Source organism: Pan troglodytes, chromosome 2, assembly GCF_028858775.2.
Source record: "Pan troglodytes isolate AG18354 chromosome 2, NHGRI_mPanTro3-v2.0_pri, whole genome shotgun sequence".
In the NCBI taxonomy this organism is placed as follows: domain Eukaryota; kingdom Metazoa; phylum Chordata; class Mammalia; order Primates; family Hominidae; genus Pan; species Pan troglodytes.
Window position 1 is genome coordinate 138385984 of NC_086015.1, and position 19995 is coordinate 138405978.

A 19995-nucleotide genomic window follows, 5' to 3' on the forward strand; every position below is an offset into this window, starting at 1 on the left:
TGAGGGCTCCCAAGGGAAAAGGCCGTGTCTTTCTCCTCCCAGTAAACCCTGCCCCTCAGCAATGTGTCCTCTGCTATAAGCTGTCCTGGCTGACCTTACACCATGTCACATGCTGGTGCTGCCTCCGAAACCAGCGGGCTGGTCTTTGTTTGCAGGAAGGGGCTTGCATGTAGGGAGGGAAGCTTGCTAGGAGGTGGGTGTGCAGGAGACTGGGTCCCTAGAAGGACAGTGAGGTCCTGCTACCATCTGTTTCATCATCTGATGGCCTGGATGGGAGTGAGTGCCTAGGATAGAGGATTGGGAGGGCAAGGAAAGTAGCTTTGTGTGAGGCATGCTATGAAGTTTGAGGCACAGACAGGCAGCCTTGAGACTATGTGATGAGGTACCACCAGTAACCATGGAGGCAGGGCTCTCAGAGTGGCATTGAGCCTGGTGCTGCCTGAGGAAGCACTGAAAACCATGTTCCCACAGGACCACAGGTCCTCAGGGAGGGGCCTGGCCATCTGGCTTAATAAGCAGTGTTCCTTGAGGGGTCTTGAAGGCAGCTGATATGGAGAACAAAGAAAGCAAAGCAGGAGAATGAGAGTATAGTTTGCGAGTACAGAGGAGACCTCCCCAGGGGCTCCCAGAAGTATTCAGGGACTGCATCAACAGAAGACAGGTTCGGTTCTGCACATGCATAATTTGTGGAGAGTTTGAGTACTCAAATCAGGATATTACTTATGCAGTTGGATATTCAGGCTTCTATTTTCTCTGGAAGGTGGGAAATAAGATTGGTTGCTGAGAGTGAAGGGGGAAGTATTGGGGTTGAAAGTTTGAGGAGAATGGAAAAGGCTTGGCAGTGCTATTGAAGAGAATGGGAAATGGAACTACCCAGGTAAATTCAATATTTCTGGAAAGTATTGAGAGCTCATTTGAAGTTGGTGATCACATGTTTAGAAAGCCACCTCTTTTTCCTCTTATGTGGCTTTCTCAGCAGTATATGGTTCCGGGACAGCAGGCCCTACAAGAAACAGATCACAAATATACCTCTGGTTGAGTTTTGACAGTCATATGCTCTGAAAAGATAAAGGCAACATATGCCTAAGGTTTTGAGCAGTATTGTGAATTATGTTATTGCAAAGATGGAGCCTAAGATGGATAATAATGGATATGAATAAAGGAGAAGGCAGATGCATTGGGTGGAAGTAAAGGCCAAGAGTGCCAGATGAGGCCAAAAAGAGTTGCAGTGGGCTCATCTGAGGTTGTGGTGAGGAAGCAGAATATTTAGACTTGTGATTTTGAAAATCGAGTGAGTTTAGGCAAAGCAGAGTCTAAGTGTGCCATGGGAATTGGCAGGCATGGAAGAGTTGTAGAGGCCAGGGAACCGAGATTATATTGTTTAAGTGGACATTGAACTCACACACAGGAGGGCAAGGCTCAGGGTAGAGAGGAAGACAAAGACTGAAGCTCATGCCTCCAATGAATGGGGGCGTGACGGTGGGAGGGAGCATATGGTGGTCCCAAGACCTGGAGAGTGGTGGTCTAGCCAAATGGCATTTTTGCAAAGGGTGCAGGAGATGGCGAGTGATGGTGTGAAAGAGACAGTGGGGAGCAAGGATGACACACCCCACTTCCTGACCCTGAGGTGTGCTGGATGCAAAATCATAAACTGTCACCAGGTGAGAGGGCTGCAAGGCAAAGGTGTCCTCAAGGGACAGCTGCTCTTCCTTAATGCAGGCATGGAGTGAAGGCTCTGAGGGAAGGAGGTGGGTACAGGGGAGTTTCCTGATTTGTAAGTGGAGGGCCCAGGGTGGGGGTGGGCTCAGTAGTCAGTGGGAAAGTCAGAATCAAGAAGAGGCCCACAACTCCATGGGGCTGGTGATGTCCAGAAAGGGGCTAAAGAGTGGGCATGGCAGGATGGAAGCCCGCCTGTGCAGCCTGGTGGGCTGCTCTGAGGAGGAGGGGCTCTGGACCTTCAGGCCAGAAGACTCAGACCTCCAGGCCTGGAGGAGGATGGTCACAGTGACTGCAGGTGCAGCTCCCCTGCCCAGCGTTGGTGGCAGTGATGTCAGCCTTAGGGTGGTGGTGGTGGGTCCTCCAGCTGCATTAGGGGTTTGGCTGAATGTGTGGGGATGAGATCCAGGTGTAACGGGCACACAACTTGCGGTGGGGTATCTCCTGTGGCCTCTCCACTGCTAGTGTTTGGAGTGGACTGCCGTTCATGATCAATCATTAAACAGACCAAAGCTGCCAGTGCTCTGCTCTTGTCCTACACCTGGGAAAGGCTGGCAGGCCTGAGGGGAGGCAGAGGCCAGTGACATGCCCCAGTTGACATGTGAGTACCAATGGTTGTGTCCTCAGCAGCCATCACAGTGCTTAGATGCCTGCCTGAAGAGTATCCTGCTCCACAGACACCTCCACAGCCTCCCATGGTTGCAGGGTCACAGAATGCAGGTTTGCTATAGTTTTCACATAAATGGCACCTTCTAAGACATCTTTTGATTCCCCCAGCAGGGAGGAGGAGCTGTGGAAAACTGCCAGGTTGCAGTGACCCAGGAGGCAGAAGTGCCACCAGGAACACACTGCAGCCTGCCTCCTCCTCCAGGCACAGGGCTCTGCACACTTCCACCATAGGTGGGGACCCCTGATCTCCCTAAGGGCACAAGGGGTCCCAGAAGGCAGTGCCCATCCACTAGTGATGCTGATGTAACTCAATGTCCCCACCCCCATGCCTGGCCTCCTCAAGGCTCTGGAAATGCAGAGTGCATGAGTTGTGGGGAGGGAGCCCTACACTGATCTCAGGGAAAGGAGGCCCAGCTGTTTCTGGTTCTGCACTAACCTCTGGGGACTTGGGGAAGTCATTTTCCCCTCTCTTATCTTCATTACTCTAATCTATAAATTGTAAGAGTTGACCAAAACTGAATGGCCTCAGATGCCCTGTCAAACCTTGACTTTCTGATTTCTAGGTTTCCAGACAAGCAGTTCTCAAACTTGAGAATGTGTCAGACTCCTGTGAAAGACTTGTTAAAACACAGATTGCTGGGACCACACCCAGAGTTTCTGATTCACTGAGTCTAGGATGTTGCTCTAGATTCTGCCTGTCTTACCAGTTCCCAGGTGAGGCTGATCTGGGACTACATTTTGAGAACTTACAGGGTCAGATATATGATCCCAATAAAAAATACCACCCCACCCTCAAACACATACACATCAAAGGTAACATCAGAAGTGAGGGCCTCTGCTATAAATCCACATTCCCAGATCAGCCACCAACCCTCAATCCCCACCTGTCACCCCCCACATTCCCCTTTGGCACGGAACCGAAACCCTTAGTGGATGGACCAGTGAAGGAGGAGCCTGTGGCTCCCTGCCTTGGGGTGTGAGACTGAAGGCCAGGCATGAAGCCCTCACTTTTTATCCCATTCACATCTCAAATTCAGCCAGGATTCTACAACAGCACAGAGCAGAGCTACACACCCAAGGAAGTCCTCTGTCCCCAGGTGACTCCCAGGGTAAGGAGGAAGATAGGAAGGGAATGTCAGAGACATCTCAAGGCAAAGCCCAGAGTAAAAGCAAACAAGAAACCAATGTCCACAATAGAGGAAAACAATGAGAAGAATAATTAATTCTGCTTTTGTATTTATACCCAGTCTCCAAATTAATTGCTTATTTGTTTAATCTACTTTGACCAGAAGTGTTACTGCACCAAAAATATTTAATGAGTCAGGTCTTCTAATGTAAAATTCAAGCATATTTGGGCAATGAAATGAGTTTTCATCTACAGTGGGAGAACCAGCTATCTAAGCAGGACCTTTTCAGCAAAGTTACCTCCTAGAATAGAAATGTCAGAGGGAACACAGTTCATCTGTGTTGCAAATTGTTCTTCTTTGGTCATGAGTACTAGTGGGCTGGAAGTCTTTAGTTGACATTTAAATACAAACTTTGGTTTTTTGATATGGGAAGTGTTTCATATATTTAAAAAAAAGATGACCAGCCAGCCCAATCCTTCATTCACAACCCCATCACTCATAGCTTCTAGGATCTCACAGAAGTCCCTCGAGGGGACTTCTGGAGACTGCTCAGCATTGTTTGGGTCTCTCTATAAACTTTTCAGAGTCTGGGTTGGGGAGATAGAAAATGGACTGGCTTCAAGGCCCTAGCAGCTCTGATTCACCCAGAGCAGCTCTGCATTGTTCTGTTTCACACTTTATGCTTCAGGGAGAACTTTGTTTGGTGAAAGGATTTCATAGCTTTAAAAAATAGAAAACTGCCAATATTAGGGTAACGTTACAGCTGAACAATCCCAGTGAGATGGGGGAGGGACCCAACCTGCTAGGTGTCTTCATTTACACCACAGAGAAGAACTTCTATCTCTAATCCCTTGGGACTACCATATTCAGGCCTATTCTATGTTCTTTGTGAGATGCAGTCTCAACCCTGCTGACTCAACCATGCCGAGTCACAACCCTGGCTCCCTTTTCCACCTCATGCTCCTTCAAAGGCCAATATTCATGTTTGTTAGAACTAAGGGATTTTCTGACTCCTTTTACCTCTGAGGTCTTTAGAGAAGAGCCCGCAATCATTGCAATAAGAGTAAATTTTTGTTGAACATTTATTATGTGCTAGCACAGTGTGAAGAGGCTAAAAACATGGTCCTTCCCTAAAGACTTTATTGCACTGATGGAGAGCAGAGGTGAGCACCTCGGAAGGTAGATCACAGTGCACTGTGTCCCAAAGTGGAGATCACACCCCAAGGGGCTTTGGGTTGGGAGGCAGGAAAGGGCACTCTGGTGGGCGTGGTCAGGCAAGGATAAGCAGTGTGGGGCAGCGTGAGGCTCCCCCTGTGCCTTCAAAGGCCGGCAGGGTCAAGAAAAGAGATGCCCACAGGGAATGGAATTAGGGCTTTTTGTAGTGGTGAGCCATTGAAGGTTTTGAGCATTGGAGTAACAAAGGTAAAATTGAGTTTAGAAAGATTAATATGGCTACAGAGTAGTTTGAAGTGAAGAAGTTAGAGGTGGACAAGAGAGTTAGGACGGTAAGTACATGAGGCACAGTGAGATACAGGTGACGAGACCTGTGGAGAGGCAGTGGCAGGGCCATGGGAGCATCGGGGGCTCCTGGGCCTGAGCCACACATTAGATGGGAAGGCTATGCTTGTTCACTGTCCAGAGTCACTCGGTCTCCTTATCCTTAGGGACAAGATACCCTATCACTTACTTTCTAGGTTGCTTCAGGTTATCTCAAAATGTTCAAGGGAAACCAGCTCTCTTCTGGAGCATTTATCACTCCAGCCTCTGGGGAACCCAGCTCTTTGCTAGCTTTCCCTTTCTCCAAGCCCATTTGTATCTATCACATCCACCATGGCTTAGTCGACATATTTATATATCCTCTCAAAGATATTTATCAGATAAATACCTGAGGCTGTCTCTGGATCCCACTTTTTACATTTACCTTGGGGAATGATGCCCAGCGATTGATTTGCATATGTGAACAGCAGTGGACCCAGAAGGATAGTTTGGGGTGGTTGCCAAGTCCCCAGCCTGGCAGGTGGGATCTGGTTGAAAGGAGCAAGAGACCACACAGAGAACATCTTCAAAACATTTGGGAAATTAATAACATAAGAATTAATATTCCTATTTTACAGTTGAAGAACCTGAGGCCCAAAGAAGACAAGGCCTTGGGTTAACTTATCCCAAGATCACATAATAAGCAAATGGCAGAGCCAGAATAGGCACACACATCTCTCTGCAGCACCTGGAGGGCCCTGACAACAGCCCTTCTTTATTTCTGCTAACTCCTGCTGCTCTGAGCTGGGCCCTAGGCTCCTTACTATTCCTTACCTTACCCGTTTTCTTCACAGCTATGGTCTGTGCTATAGATCACAGGTAGTTAGTCCAAGGATGATTTGGCTGGGAAACGCTGTTCTAGAGAGAATAGAAGAGGTTAATATTACCATATGATCCAGCAGTTCCAATCCTAGGTTGATTCCCAAGAGAAGTGCAAACATATGTCCACACAGAAACTTGTGTATGAATGTTTATAGAAGCATTATTCTTCAACTTGTGTATGAACGTTTATAGAGGCATTATTCTTCAACCCAAATATTCCTCGACTGAGGAGCATTTCTCCCAGACAAAGCAATGCCTTACGAGGGTAAAAATGGTTACCAAGCCTTAGGTTCACACTGTGCAGGCTGGGGCAGCAGCATCACTCTGGGGGGTCACTGGGAGGACACCCCCCAACACACACACTGTATGGAAGGGCCAAGGAAAACTACTCTACCCTGCCCACCCATGAGTTATTGCGTGGGGGAGGCAGATGGCCTCCTCTTTGTATGGGTTTCCTTGGGAATTTTAGATGTGAAAGTACCTCTCACTGGAAACAGCATTTGCCTTCTAGAAGAGTTGCTAGAGCATTTGCCCAAGCTAAGGCAGAGGCAGCTCAGCTGTGACCTGCATCTTCCTAGAGCTGGCAAGAGATGGCCTCAAACGAGGCTGTCCCCGTCACAATTTCCACCCACACACACAACACTGTTTTCCCTTTTAGATAAGATTTGCTGAACTCTGAAATCTGAGTTTCATAATTTTATAACCTCTTTAAACATTTTACTCCAATAGATCAACTGAAGTCTGAGTGTATGTGTGTTAATTTTAACACAGTAAACTGTTATATCATTTGTTAGGTCCCAAAACTGATTATGGTTAAAACTGTTGAAAGAAGTATTTTGGCACAAAAATCAACTAAAAGATTGTGAAGTATTTTTAATAAGCATTGTAATGTATTAAAACTTAGTAACTGTCCTAGAAAAAAAGCATCAAGTAAATCTTGTATTTTTGGAATCTGAGGTGCTTAATTGTTGGAGGAGGATGCCCCTATCAAATAAGGAAAACAAAATGAGCAAGAAGAAACCTTTGAAGATAACTGAGTCGGTAACTAAATTAAAGTGTCAAGGAATGTCATAAACATAAAATGCTTGGCCCACGTGAACCTGTGATATGACAGTAAAACTCCTGCACATCAGAACTCTAGGATCCAGAGTCTGGGTTATTCACTTTTGAGATAGAGTCATGCCATCATCTCAGGCCCAGCCTGAGTCTCCTGGGACTTCACAGTTCCCTTTGGGACCGTTTGTACAAATGGAGGGCTGTCTGGTGGTCTGCCAGGCTGCACCTTCGATACTACTGGCAGTGGCCAGTGGTCAGTGACTAGTTTGGGCCAACATTTTTTCCACGTCATCTGTGAGCTCTTTCACAACTTGCAGCTAGGGCCATCCTGTCCCTGTAATTTATTCACATCTCCTTTGTCAATTCAGGCAAGAACATTCTGTGCTCTTCCTCTGCTGTGTGTGATATACTATCTTGGATCTGTCTGCTTTAAAAGCAATTTGAGAGTAAGTTTTCCCCAAAGTCTTTGGTGGCAAAAACAGAGACAAAGGACTCACTCACTCAGCCTGCCTTTGTTTTTTTCTCCATCCCAGAGCCCCTTGACCAGTGATGTTTTAATTCTCTTTCTGCTTCTGACACATTTACAAGGCCTTTTATTGTTGGCTATAACTCTCTTCTTCGACACTCTCATTCTGATTCTGTTTGAACCCTAGTTGATTTTTCCTTGGAGTCTGATGACACTCTTCTTTGCTCTTTGCTCTCCTATTTGGGTGCCTGTACTCTGTTGGGTCAGCCTCTTCATTTGCTAAGAAAGGGTGCAGGGCACCTTTGATTCCATCTGGATTTACTGGGCACCACCTCTTTAGACCTCACACATCTTTCTTGAAACTTCATCAGCTTCTTTCCAAGTAACCCCAAACTAAGTCTTTCTCCTTACGTTTTCTGAAGAAGGGTCCATATTTGTTTCTTTGCTAAATTTGAATAATCTTGTGAACTCTTTATTTTCATTTCTTTCTCTCAGTAGAATGTGTAATTTATTCAAAACCTTTATGTGTGTTTGCCAAAAAGAGACTCTTTCAGATGTTCAAGCAAACTATCCCTTCATCTGAGGAATATAGAGAAAAGACAACTAGCCAGGACTTACTGTGAAAACCATTGTATATGGGGGCAAAAGGGGATACTTCTTTGAATTAATCTTCTCATCCCTCTTTAATCTTTAGCTTTAGTTTTGCTAGAAGAAGTTGGTGTTTGAGTGAATACCAGAGCTCATTCTTATTATTTTCTGTTTTGTCCGAAAGTTTCATAGCACATAAAACAACAGATCAAGAGGTGACATTTGCCCTTGGAGAGGGAAAAACCAAATTCATCACTGCAGGTGACTGTTGATGGCAGAGCACTGAACATAAGCTGCCCGTGATTTTCAGGGAGGATAAGAAATGCTTTCTTGCTTTCTCCCATGTGCTAAATCCCATCATAATAAAATGTAAACCATTTAGAATGACCTGTGTGAGAATACACAGCCTTCCACAGGGCCTGTAACCCTCATGTCATTGCCATGAATCTGAGAAATACAGGCAGGGATGGCCATCACCCTCTGGCAGCTCCTCCCAGACCCGAGTGCCGCTGACTGCTGGGGAGTCCATACCATGTGTGGTGACAGGAGCGTTTCTCTCCATGGATTTCACTGTCAATTGCCTCTGGATCACTCTGCCCTGTGATTGCCTCTTTACCATCTGACCCCAACTAGACTCCTGCACAGAAGTGCAGGGCTGTGACTTTCTTACTTGTTCTTCTGTCCCCAGTGCTTAGAACAGGACTGGCACAGTGTTTGGCAAATATCTTGAGTTTTTAATGATGGCTTTCCAGAGAGTAGAGGCAAGGAGAAGAACCAAGCCCGGCAAAATCCTCAGGCCATTAGCATTGATCTTTCCATTTTTTAAATACATGATGTTTCAGCTCTCAAGACAGAGGGACTCTGAAGTCCTGTATGAAACTGACGTGATTCACAACATGTAAATTGTGCCTCTGCAGAGGTCTGCAAGGGCAGCCTGAGAGTCACAGCACGCAGTGGAAGGAAAGAGCTGTCAGGAGCTATTTGTTCACCCTGTCTTTGTGGATCCACTGGGATCCTCAAATGATCTGGACTGATTCCAGAAAACTGCCTCGCCTTCCCTGAACTGTCTTTATCCTCCCCCATGACTCTGTCCTGTGATTGCAAGGTGTTGGGAAAGATGATCACAGGCCATTCACATATTTAACCATCAAGCCTTGTTGCTAAGTCCAGGACTCAGTTCTTACTTTCATTTTACCTGACTTAGCAACAGCATTTAACGTATTCTGTCCTCCTGGGAGCACCTTATTTCCACTTGGTTTCTAGGCGATCACACTCTCCTGGTTTTTCTTCTGCTTCATTGGCTTTTCCTTCTCAGGCCTCTTTAGTGTTTTCTCCTCATCTTCTGAATCTTGAATTTTTTCTATCTATTGATTCTCTTGGTGATCTCTGCAAGTTCCACTGATTTCAATATCTGTGAAATATTGGTGACTCCAAATTGGTCTCCAACATGGACCTTATGCACCTATCTGGTACTCAGCATCTGCTCTGGGACACCTTGGACATCTCAAATCTAACAGGTCTGAAGTGGAGCACCTGGGCTCTCCTCTCAAACTGCTTCTAGAAATGTCTCCCTGTTCTCAGTTGATGGCAGCCCCATTCCTCCAGATGTTTAGGCCAAAACCCTTGTAGTCACTTGACTCTTCTGTTTCTTCCACATCCCATATTCATGGAAATATTCTAAATAGATTCAGAATCTGCCTACTGTGCTGCTCAGGCCAGGTCTTAGCAGCCATTGTTTCCCAGCTATATTACTACAGCAGTGCTGTGATTGGCTTCCTGCTTTTACATGGCCCCTGCATTCTATTTGGAGCACAGCAGAGAGTGATAATAGTATCATATAAGTCAGATTACATCACCGTGCCTTGTTGACAGTCCTCCTATGGCCCTCCAGCTTGCTCAGGGTAGAAGCCCAACTCCTTCTAGTGTCCCTCAGGGTCCTGCCCCCTGTGGACTCCTCTCTTCTGGGTCCCACTGACTCCCTGATGCCCCCAGATCAGCCCCTTTGTCCTGGCTGCTCCAGATATCCACTCAGCTCCCTCCCTTCCCTCCTTCAACCCTGTGCTCCTGCATCTGCTTCTCAGGCAGCCTTCCCTGATCACACACCTCTCACCTCTGGCATCCTGTGTCCCTTTCCCCTTTCCATTTTTTCATGTACTTAATATATTTTAACACAGCTTATGATTCATTTATTAGCTCTAGTCTCTGCTGAATCCCCCCACTAGAAAGTAAGCTCTATGAGGGCTAGAAATTTTATTTTGTTCACTATGGTGCCTCTAGAACCTAAAAAGAGACTGGTACTTGACAGATGCTCAATAAATATGTTTAATTAATTAATTAACCTGGGTTATAGATACTACTAAGTTGCAGGCAAGAAAAAATACACTTGACAGCTTAATCAAGATAAAAAATTATTTCCACTTACTAAACCAATAGGCCAAATTTAACACCGTAAAGGTTGAGATACATGTACATTCTCATAGTCAAAGCCAAAAGCCAACTCTACAGACAAAAGATGAGGAGCATACCATGGGGAAACCTAAAGGTTATATATAACTGCCATTTCAGGACTGAACAGCAGGGACGTGTTTTTGATCCAAACGCTATCGGTCATATTAATAGATATATAATACACAGATCATGATAGATATTAGTTTTATTCTAATCTTTGCTGCTCAAATAGTGGAAAGAGAATTGGATTCACTTCCAAGCCCCAAGCCTAAAGAGAATTTAGGGAACATGGTCTCATTTGGAAAAGAGCCATCTTGGGTGGCATGTAATGGTCATGGGAGAAATATTTGACTATTTTTTTTTCAGCAGGAATAGCTCAAGGAAGATCTAACTAGTTTCCTTAGATATTTGACAAGACATTTTGTGGGAGGGGGAATATCCTTTCTTACTTCAGTTGGCAGAAAGGAAAACAGTGGGAAGAAGATAACTTTCAAATAAAGGTCGGAAGATATGTAAATTGGTGAGACTTACCCAAGTATAGAACAGCAGCTCCTGGAGGCAAGAAGTCTCCCCTCTCTGGGGGTACAGCAGGAGCTTGGCAGCAAATTCCCAACAGGGAAGTTGTAGGGGGAATCAAAACTACATTAACTCAGACCCTCCATGAAGCAGACACAAAGATGGGATTAGATGTATGAAAGATTTACTGGGGAAATGAGATGGGAGCCAGAGGAGGCTGGGAAAGCCATCAGACCATAAGAAAGGTCTGATCTCTGTAAAGGAGAGAGGGAAGGAAGGAGGATTGGGTAGGGTAGGAAGAGCTTTAGCTTGCTGTGGGGGTTATAAGGTAGTGTTGGAAAGGCCACTGGGGAGTCTCTGATTGGAAGTTGCCCATCAGAGTAGTCCCATATATCGCAGGAATGGGTCTGCCATGGCATCCCTGCTGCTCTCATTCATTGGCTGGGAGCAGCCTGTGGGAATCAGGGCCTCTGTGTGAATATGGTGATGGACTGCAGAGTGCAGGAACTGGAGCTGTTAGTTAATTACTCTTCAAGGAGTAGGAACTCTGAGAGGTGCATTTCACAGCCACCACAAGGTCTCTAATGGGAACAGGGCATACCTGCCTTCAAGGTCCCAGAGGACACTCTGGCTCTGAGTCCTTATCACACTTCTAACTCTTTATGGCTTTCCTGGACTAGCAGCATCTTCAGAACAAGTGCTCTGAATCCTCTCCCTGAGGGGCTGCATGTAGTAGGGACTCACTGAGGGTCCAATGAGTAGTGGAGAAAGCAGCAGCCACCTTGTGACCCGGTAGTTGTGCAGTGTAATTCCAGGTCTTTGAGGGCAATCTGTTAACTTGAATTGAGGATAGTAAATGTCACTCAGCCACGGTCCCCAGAGAAACCATTGTAAAGTGGAGTTTGAGTGAGGAAAAGACCTTCATCACTGCAGAAGTGCCAGGACTAAACGGAACAGCCCCTGAGCAGAGCACAGATTGAAGCCTCATCCATTACCCGCCTCTTCCCCTAGAAAGACAGCCCTCATTTATTATTTCCAGACTGTTTTCATTTTGCTTACACCATGTGAAAAATGTTGAATTGGGAAATAAATAATATTATTTCCAAACAGAGATTTCTGAATCAACTTTACAGATTTTGGAATTATCTTGTTCCCAAATGTTTGATTTGTTTATCATTTCTCCATTTATACTTGTGAACTCCTTATTGGAAATTCCCTCATTTGGAAAGCTCTGACCATACCTCTGTTGTTGGTCTGTGTTCATGTCTTTTTGAGAGATACCTCCTCTCTTCCTTTTAAAGTATAATAAAATCTAACTTGCAGTATCAGGAATAGATGTTTGCTAGAATGCTCCTTTCTGTTGTAGAGTAATTCTATACCAACTGGTTCTACTCTCTCATTATCATCTCTTGCCCCAGGTTCTCATCTCTGCAATAGCTCAGCCCACAACTGCAAGACTGAGGTTCCTTCAACACCTTCTTCTCAAAAACATTACAGTGTTCCTCCTTTCCTTCAGTCTTTTCCTTTGATTCCTCCAACTGTCTCTTGTTTTGGTCAAGCCTTGCCACCTCTGAAAGTCCCATGTCCATTCCAGCTCCTGTGCACACATGCTTTCCTTTCCTAAATGCTACCTTCTCTCTCCTCTGTTATCCAAACTCCATTGATTCTGCAAAACCCACAGGAAGTTCTGCAGGTCCAGCTCAGCTGATGATAAAGAAGGAGCAGAGTTCAAGCCGAATGCCATCTTTCTCCCTACGCACCTCTGGAAGATGGCCCTTCCCCTGTAATTGAGTGTCTGTTCAGCTACCCTGTTTCTTTCTCTCTCCACAGCCCCCTCCACCGTTCCCATCATGCACCAAGTCAGTGCCACTATGAGGAGCATCACCTTGTCATGGCCACAGCCGGAGCAGCCCAATGGCATCATCCTGGACTATGAGATCCGGTACTATGAGAAGGTGAGCCAGCTCTACCTGCAAGCTTGCAAGACCCAAGGCCAGCCACTGTTCCATGGATGGTTGCTAGCTGAAGGCACAAAGGAGATAGGCTGCTGAGGTGGGGAGGATTCTGGTGACAGAGGCCAGAAGGTCCCTGGGAGAGTTCTCCAGGTCTGCCCTGACAAAGCCTTGTTCAAAGCCCAGGCACTTTCTGTGCCAACTAAGGAGAGAAACTTCCAGTCCACCATCCTGCAATCTGGATAGTTCACTGGCTGGGAAGGACCAGTCCCATTTTTCCAGTCACGTGTTTGATATACTAATGCAGATGCCACAAAACTGCCAGGGGTCCCCGAACCTTCAGAGGAGTGTGTGGTTTGGTAGATCAGTGTTTTTCAAAGTGTTTGTGTACCTCCAAAATAAATTTATTTATAAATTATATGCATGTACTACTGCGCTAATATATTTGTGGGGGATAAAAAAACATGTAAAGTGAACATTCAAAAGGATGAGATAAAAATTAACAGAAATATAAATTTATATATTATTTTCCTTGACTACTCTTGAGCATCTGCTTCTGAGGATGACAGTGGGGCATGGGGCTGCCAAGAAAAGGGAAATGGTGCCTGGTGGAGCTGGTCCCTGGCCTCCCTCTTACCTGGGCAAAATGCAGCATTTGCAAAAATCTTACGAAAATACAGTGCCTTCTGTTTTAACCCAACACATTATTTGTAAAACCACATTATTCATTCACTTATTTGTTCAGTAAGTATTGTCAACTATTTGACAGGCACTATTCTAGGATATATTAGTGATCAAGCAGACAAAGATTCCTGCCTTTGAGGAGCTTGCTTTCCAACAGAGGGAAACAGGCAATAAACAGTGAACATAACACATAAGAAAATCATATAGTGTGTTAGAAAATCAACAGCATAGAGGAAAAAAGAAAAAAAATAGCAAGGTAAATGGGATCAGGAGGGTTAGGCTTGGGAAAGAGCAGGTTGCAGAATTAAGTGAGGGGTAGAGATAGGCCTCTTGGAGAAGGTAAGATCTGAGTAAACCTGAAGAAAGTAAGATCGTTGTGAAGCAGTTATCTGGAGGAGGAAAGGGCAACAGCCTATGCAAAGGTCCTGAGGCATGATCATGACTGGTGATTCAACAAGCAGGAAGGAAACCAGCATGACTGGAGTGATGCAAGCAAATGGGGAAGTAATAGACAGATGAGAGAGATTACCAGAGGAGGTCATCATGTTGGGCCTTAAAGACTGGGCCGGGTGCGGTGGCTCACACCTGCAATCCTAGCACGTTGGGAGGCTGAGGCAGGCAGATCAGTGGCGCTCAGGAGTTCAAGACCAGCCTGACCAACATAATGAAACCCCATCTCTACTAAAAATACAAAAAATTAGCCAGGAGTGGTGGCAGGCTACTCGGGAGGCTGAGGCTAGAGAATCACTTGAACCCAGGAGGTGGAGGTTGCAGTGAGCCTAGATCACACCACTGCACTCCAGTGTGGGTGACAGAGCAAGACTCTGTCAAAAAAAAAAAAAAAAAGACTGGAGCTTTTCCACTGAGTGAGATATGGAGCTATAGCAGGTTGAGGAGCGGAGGAGGGACAAGATCTAACTTACATTTTGGATGGATCATTTAAGCTGTTCCACTGAAAACAGAGCCTAGTAGATCTACAATTATTAACAAGGATGATGGTGTAATCAGGGTAAAAGCAGAGGGCTTTTGAAATGTAGTTGATTTCCAGATCAGCTAAAGGCAGAGCCAACAGGATTTCCAGCAAATTGGATTTCGGGCATGGGAAGGTTTTAGCCTGAACCACTAGAACGATGTAGCCGGCACTGACTGAGAAGGTGATCACTGTGGGTAGAGCATATCTGATGTGAGGAAAGGAGCAGAAGTTCAGTTCAGTGTCTAAAATGCTTGTAAAATGGCCAAGCAGAGATGTGAGATAGGCAGCAAGAGATTCACATCTGGAGTTCAAGGGAGGGGACCGGGTGAAGATATCCACCTGGGAGTTGTCAGTATGTAGATGATAAGAAAGTCCTGAGCCTGGGTGAGGTCTTGCAGTGGGTCAATGGAAATAAGGAGAGGAACAGAAACAGAGACCTATAGCCCTGCAACAGGGAGGCCATGCTGAATAGTGGGACATGACTGCACTGGCAGCAAAAGCCCTCGTTTCCAGTGCCCTGTGCAGCTAACCAGCCATGGAGCTGTGGTCCAATTACTTAGCCACTCTAGGTCACAGTTTTACATTTATAGAATGGTAGCAGTTTACCTCCCTGAAAGCGGAGGTCTAGATGGATCACCAATCCCAGTCTGTAAGGAGGTATGCCCTTCAGCCATTAGAGCTGAACTTGCAAGCAAGGTGGAGGATTAAGCGGCATTCTATTCTACTTAGAGAATATTGAGTTTTATAAGGAGTTGATTCAGATACTTCAGTGAATTGGAAATAATTTAAACCAGCTGAATTCATAAGCATCTGTTATATCTGATCCATTTTGGATTTAGGGCTCTTACTTGCTAGATATTTTTTGTCAGTTAATGAAGTAAATGTTGACTTTTTAACATATTTTGGAACAATGTGTTTAGACTAACTGACCACATGGTCTCATTTTGTCATCAGAGTTGGCCTAACAAGGGTCCACCCAGTCCCCCTTCCCACACATATAAGCTTGTAGCTCTATTGAAATAACACCTCATCTCAGAAAAACAATAATAATTTCTCCCCATTGTGCACCTATTGTGTGCCAGGGGTTTTATAAACATTATCTACTTTCTTCCTCACATGCCAGTGTGGTAAATGTTAGTATCATTGCTATGGGTAAAGAAGTTTTTAAAAGGAAAACAAAGAAGTTAATAAAACAAAAACCTTGTCCAGAGTCCCACAGCTGGGAAGCGAGCCTGGGTCCTTTGCCCTGCAGCAGGTGGTGGTGCTGGGAAGGGAAAGAATATGTTAGAGACCATATACTCCTCCTCTTCATCTGCCGTGCTCAGAGCAGTCACTTCAGTGGGTAGCCAGGGCAGGGGTCAAGGGCTTAATGACAGGCCGAGCACTGAAGCCACGAGGCTCATGCCTGTATACCTTGTCTCCTTCCTCCCAAACCAGCCCAAGCTCCTCTACTACCTTTCCCTTTACAGCTTTCCCTTGAAAACTGTAATTAACCTCAACTTTTTATGCTGTAAAAGCAGCTTATTCTCCCATTCAGGCTACCTCCCTGCTTCTTAGTAATTTGTACTAATTATTAACAGACACACATACACAGCAGCCCAATGCCTGCAGCAGCTTCCACACCTCAGTGAAGCATATTATTGTCCCCACTCCAGAGGAGAGAATGCTTTCCTTGGAAACAGAGAAGGTTCTTTGGGCAAATATTGGTTACCATTTGGTATACGACTGTGGAATGCTCCTTCACTTACGAAGTGCTTGACTACAAAGTCGATTACATTGCTTTGACTATTCCTAAGACTACCAAAGAAAAAGATGTTAGCCCATGAGGGCCTTTTGAAACAATGATGATAATTCATCGTATGTTGAGTATCTATTATGTGCCAGATATACACAGATATATTAGCTCTGATCCTTAAAGGAAAAAAAGTGTATACTTGAAAATATATATAACCAATTTATAGATGATGGAGCTATGTCATAGAAACGTTAAATGACTTACCCATAACAGCACAGGTCATCGCTAGGGAGTCACAGAACCAGAACTTTACACATTTTTATGATACTTCAGTGGTGGAAACTTCTGAGCTTGATAGGAGAGTGGATGCAAGCACCTCTGATGCTGAGGATCTCAAAATTAGTGTGGCTCCCAAAATAAGAGATTGTATCTTAATAATAAATCCAAATACTTGCAAACAGAATGATCTGCCTACCTGCTCCATGTGGCCTTGGAATCCTGGTCTTTAGAAGATGTAAACACAAATAGAATTCAGCACAGTAGATGTCTTGGATTTGGTCCAAAGAAGCAAACCCCATTATTTCTTCATCTTGTGCCATCTCCTCTTCCCCCAAGGAAGTCCCAGCCCCTCATCTAAACCAGGAGTCAGCAAGCTTTTCCTGTAAAGAACCAGAAAGTAATTAATTTAGGCTTACAGGCCATATGGTTTTTGCCCCAACTGCTATAGTCGACTCTGCCTTTGTAGCAGGAAAGTAGCCATAGGCAATATGCAAATTGATGGGCATGGCTGGGTTCCAGTGGAACTTTATCAAAACAGGTAGCTGGTCCATGAGGGCAGTTTTGTAACCCCTGAAAATCTTCCATGGGTCTCCTGCTCCACATAACCCTTGGTTTGCGCTTAGGACCCCTTTCAGTTTCACTCTATGAATAGAATTGATGAGGCTTTTGCTTCCTCCACCAGCTCATTAATAGAGAGCTCAGATGCCATCGAGCTGATGACACTCCTGGAGCCTTTCCCATGTTCATCTCCTTCCCCATTTTAATACACTTCCATTCATCATTCTCTCTTGTTTACTGTCATGTAGCACTTTTCACTCCTGGTGTCAGCGCTTGTAGACAAACCATGGGAGGAGCATCTACATCTGCTCTCAGCTGTCTTAATGATTAAACGTTTATGGTTACTCGCTCTTCATAATAACTGTATAGGCTAGGACTGGCTGGTTTAGGCCTTGGTAATTTCTACCTTTCAAATTTTAGGATCGTTTTCTCATAGAGACTCTTTCAGACCTTGGCAATATCTTGTGCTCAATCGGTTCAAATAACTGGACCGAAGTGTACTGTTTATTTATTCATTTGGCATTGAGTTGTTGAGCGCCCAGGTGGTACAAGCACTGCGCTGCATGTTGGGGTGGGGAAGGAGAAATGAGGGAAACATGGTTTCTGCCCTCAACAGCTGCATTCTCCATCCTGCATCCTCTGTCTCCCACATACTTATAATTAGTCATAAGCAACCAATAATAATAAAAAAAAAAGCAACTTTGTTCATGGCTCTTACTGATTTGCCTGAAATTGATTAATGATTCTGTGGGGAACAAGAACTAATATTCATTTGAATCACTGAACTTCTTCAAGAATGTTTGGACTATAAAGTGATTATGGAGTAATGTTTGGTCCTCACAATCCAAATACCAATGATGTATTAAAACAGTTTTTCAATAACAGCTATTCAGTCACTGCTTCACATTTATCAGCCAGTGCCTGATTTCAGCAGATTCTATTAAAACCAGAGAATTCAGGCAGCTGCTTGGATTTTGTAGCAATGGGATTTTATTCTTATTTGCAAGGTGACTTGGTGATTTTCACAGTTTCAGATCTCAGATCTCCACTGTGTCAAAATAGAAATGATCAAAGTTCTGGATGACATCCCTTCTATAGTGGACAGCCTTTCTTCTGAATCCCTGAGTGGGGGTGGGGAGGATCCCCTTGTGTTTAAATAGATCAAATAGTGGGTGGGCAGCTCCTCTGCAGGCAGTCTCTCCCAGGGCCCAGTAGACATCCCCTTCATTAGAGTGAGAATGGGTCTCTTTGTAACTTTCAGCTGTGTGTTTGAGCTGACCTGGGACCTGTGGTCCCTCACAACTGCTTCTGAATCATTTATGGGCATTTCTATGCCACCCACACTTCAGATATGCCAATTACTTGCAGTCTCCTGAACTCCTCTAGGCCGTGCTTTTGCATGTTTAATTCTGTTCTCACTCTCCACATTCATCCATGTGGCTAATTTATTTCATCTTTTGTGACTCAACTCAGGTCACCCTTTCCCTCAGTCACTCTGCATCTCCTCTGAAGTCTGGGCTGGATGGTCCCCTGCTGTGCCCCACAATCCCCTGAACTGCTCTCTGCCAACTCACTCAATCAACACTGCTGTCATCTTCTATTTATTTACCAGTCCACCCACAGATGTTACATCCCCTGAGGAAAGGAACCATGCCTTTGTACCTACATCCCATGTATAGCACCCAGAGATAGTAGTGTGTCATAAATGTAACTGGCTGGCCAAATGAAGGAATGAGTAAATAAATACACATCAGGTCATCTTTGACTTCGCAAAGTAGGCTCTTATATATTTTAAACAATGGGAATTTCTTATCACTGTACTGTATTCTTTACATATATTTACATAAAATATATTCTTTATATGGGAATTTCTTATCACTGTACTGTATCCTAGCTCAGCTCTGTTTCTTCTGTCATTTTACTGAGAATACAGTTTACAATTTGTAAAGCATGCTTCTTGAACCATTGTGCCTAGAACTCATCTCAGTACCCCAGATCTGCACAGGGGACACAGGGACTTGGATCACTCCCTCCTAGTGATCCAGGCTCTTCATTTTCACTAAAGTCCCCATTTTTTTCTAGGATTCATGGTGCAGACAAAGACAGGCCCAGGCTTCAAGCTTCTGTTCATGCATACCTGCAGATAACCCAGAATCTTTGCAAAGAAAAGATATGCTCCTGTGAAAATGATTAGAGGCCATGCTGGTATACAAGAAGGTGCTGGGGTGAGGTGTGATTCAGAATGACAGTGTGTAGACAGTCCACAGCCCAGACTGGTGAAAGAAGCCTTCCAAGAGAAGAGGCCTTGGGAAACATAGGCTTAAGCAATCTGGAGGGAGTAGAGGAGCCCTGGAGAGAGGCATTTTAGACAAAGAAAAGAGCCTAAGCAAATGTCTGCTGGCCAAGATGTGGTCCCCGGATTTAGGGGAATGTGAGAGATTGGAATTGACTTCATTATGAAGGACCTGTGAATCTATGTTTAAGAGTTTTGCCTTTGTATGATGATAGTTTTTAAGAAAAGAAGTGTGGCGTTGGGTGGGGTGGATGGGGAACATCAAGAAAGACAGGAGGCTGCAAAAGTCCAGGCACAAATCATGTGTTTAATAAGATAAGTAGCAAGGAGAAAAAGCCACCTTTTAAGGGCACTCATGATGAGCAAAAGAGTCATGCTTCTGGAAAACAGAAGCAACTCTCTGCACATCAGAGGACCCAAGTGTGCAGATGACAGGGACTGTAGAGGTCAGCACAGAAAGTGCTGGAGAGAGTGACAGACAGGAGAATGGGGCTGATCCAGAGTAGGTGGGGGGATGAGGACACAGGGGCTGCTCTGCAGGGAGAAGGCACATGCCCACTCTGAATGCTGGTGGAAA

The 19995-nt window shown here is 45.0% G+C and overlaps 1 protein-coding gene across 1 annotated transcript in view; it reads left to right on the forward strand.

The window, feature by feature from the left end:
* Nucleotides 1-19995, forward strand: part of EPHB1 (EPH receptor B1) — a 467125-nt gene that overhangs the window by 349453 nt on the left and 97677 nt on the right. Inside the window, exon 6 of the mRNA XM_001151617.7 lies at nucleotides 12775-12899. Within this exon, the coding sequence (XP_001151617.1) occupies nucleotides 12775-12899 (125 nt within the window). The remainder of the gene's footprint in view (nucleotides 1-12774; nucleotides 12900-19995) is intronic.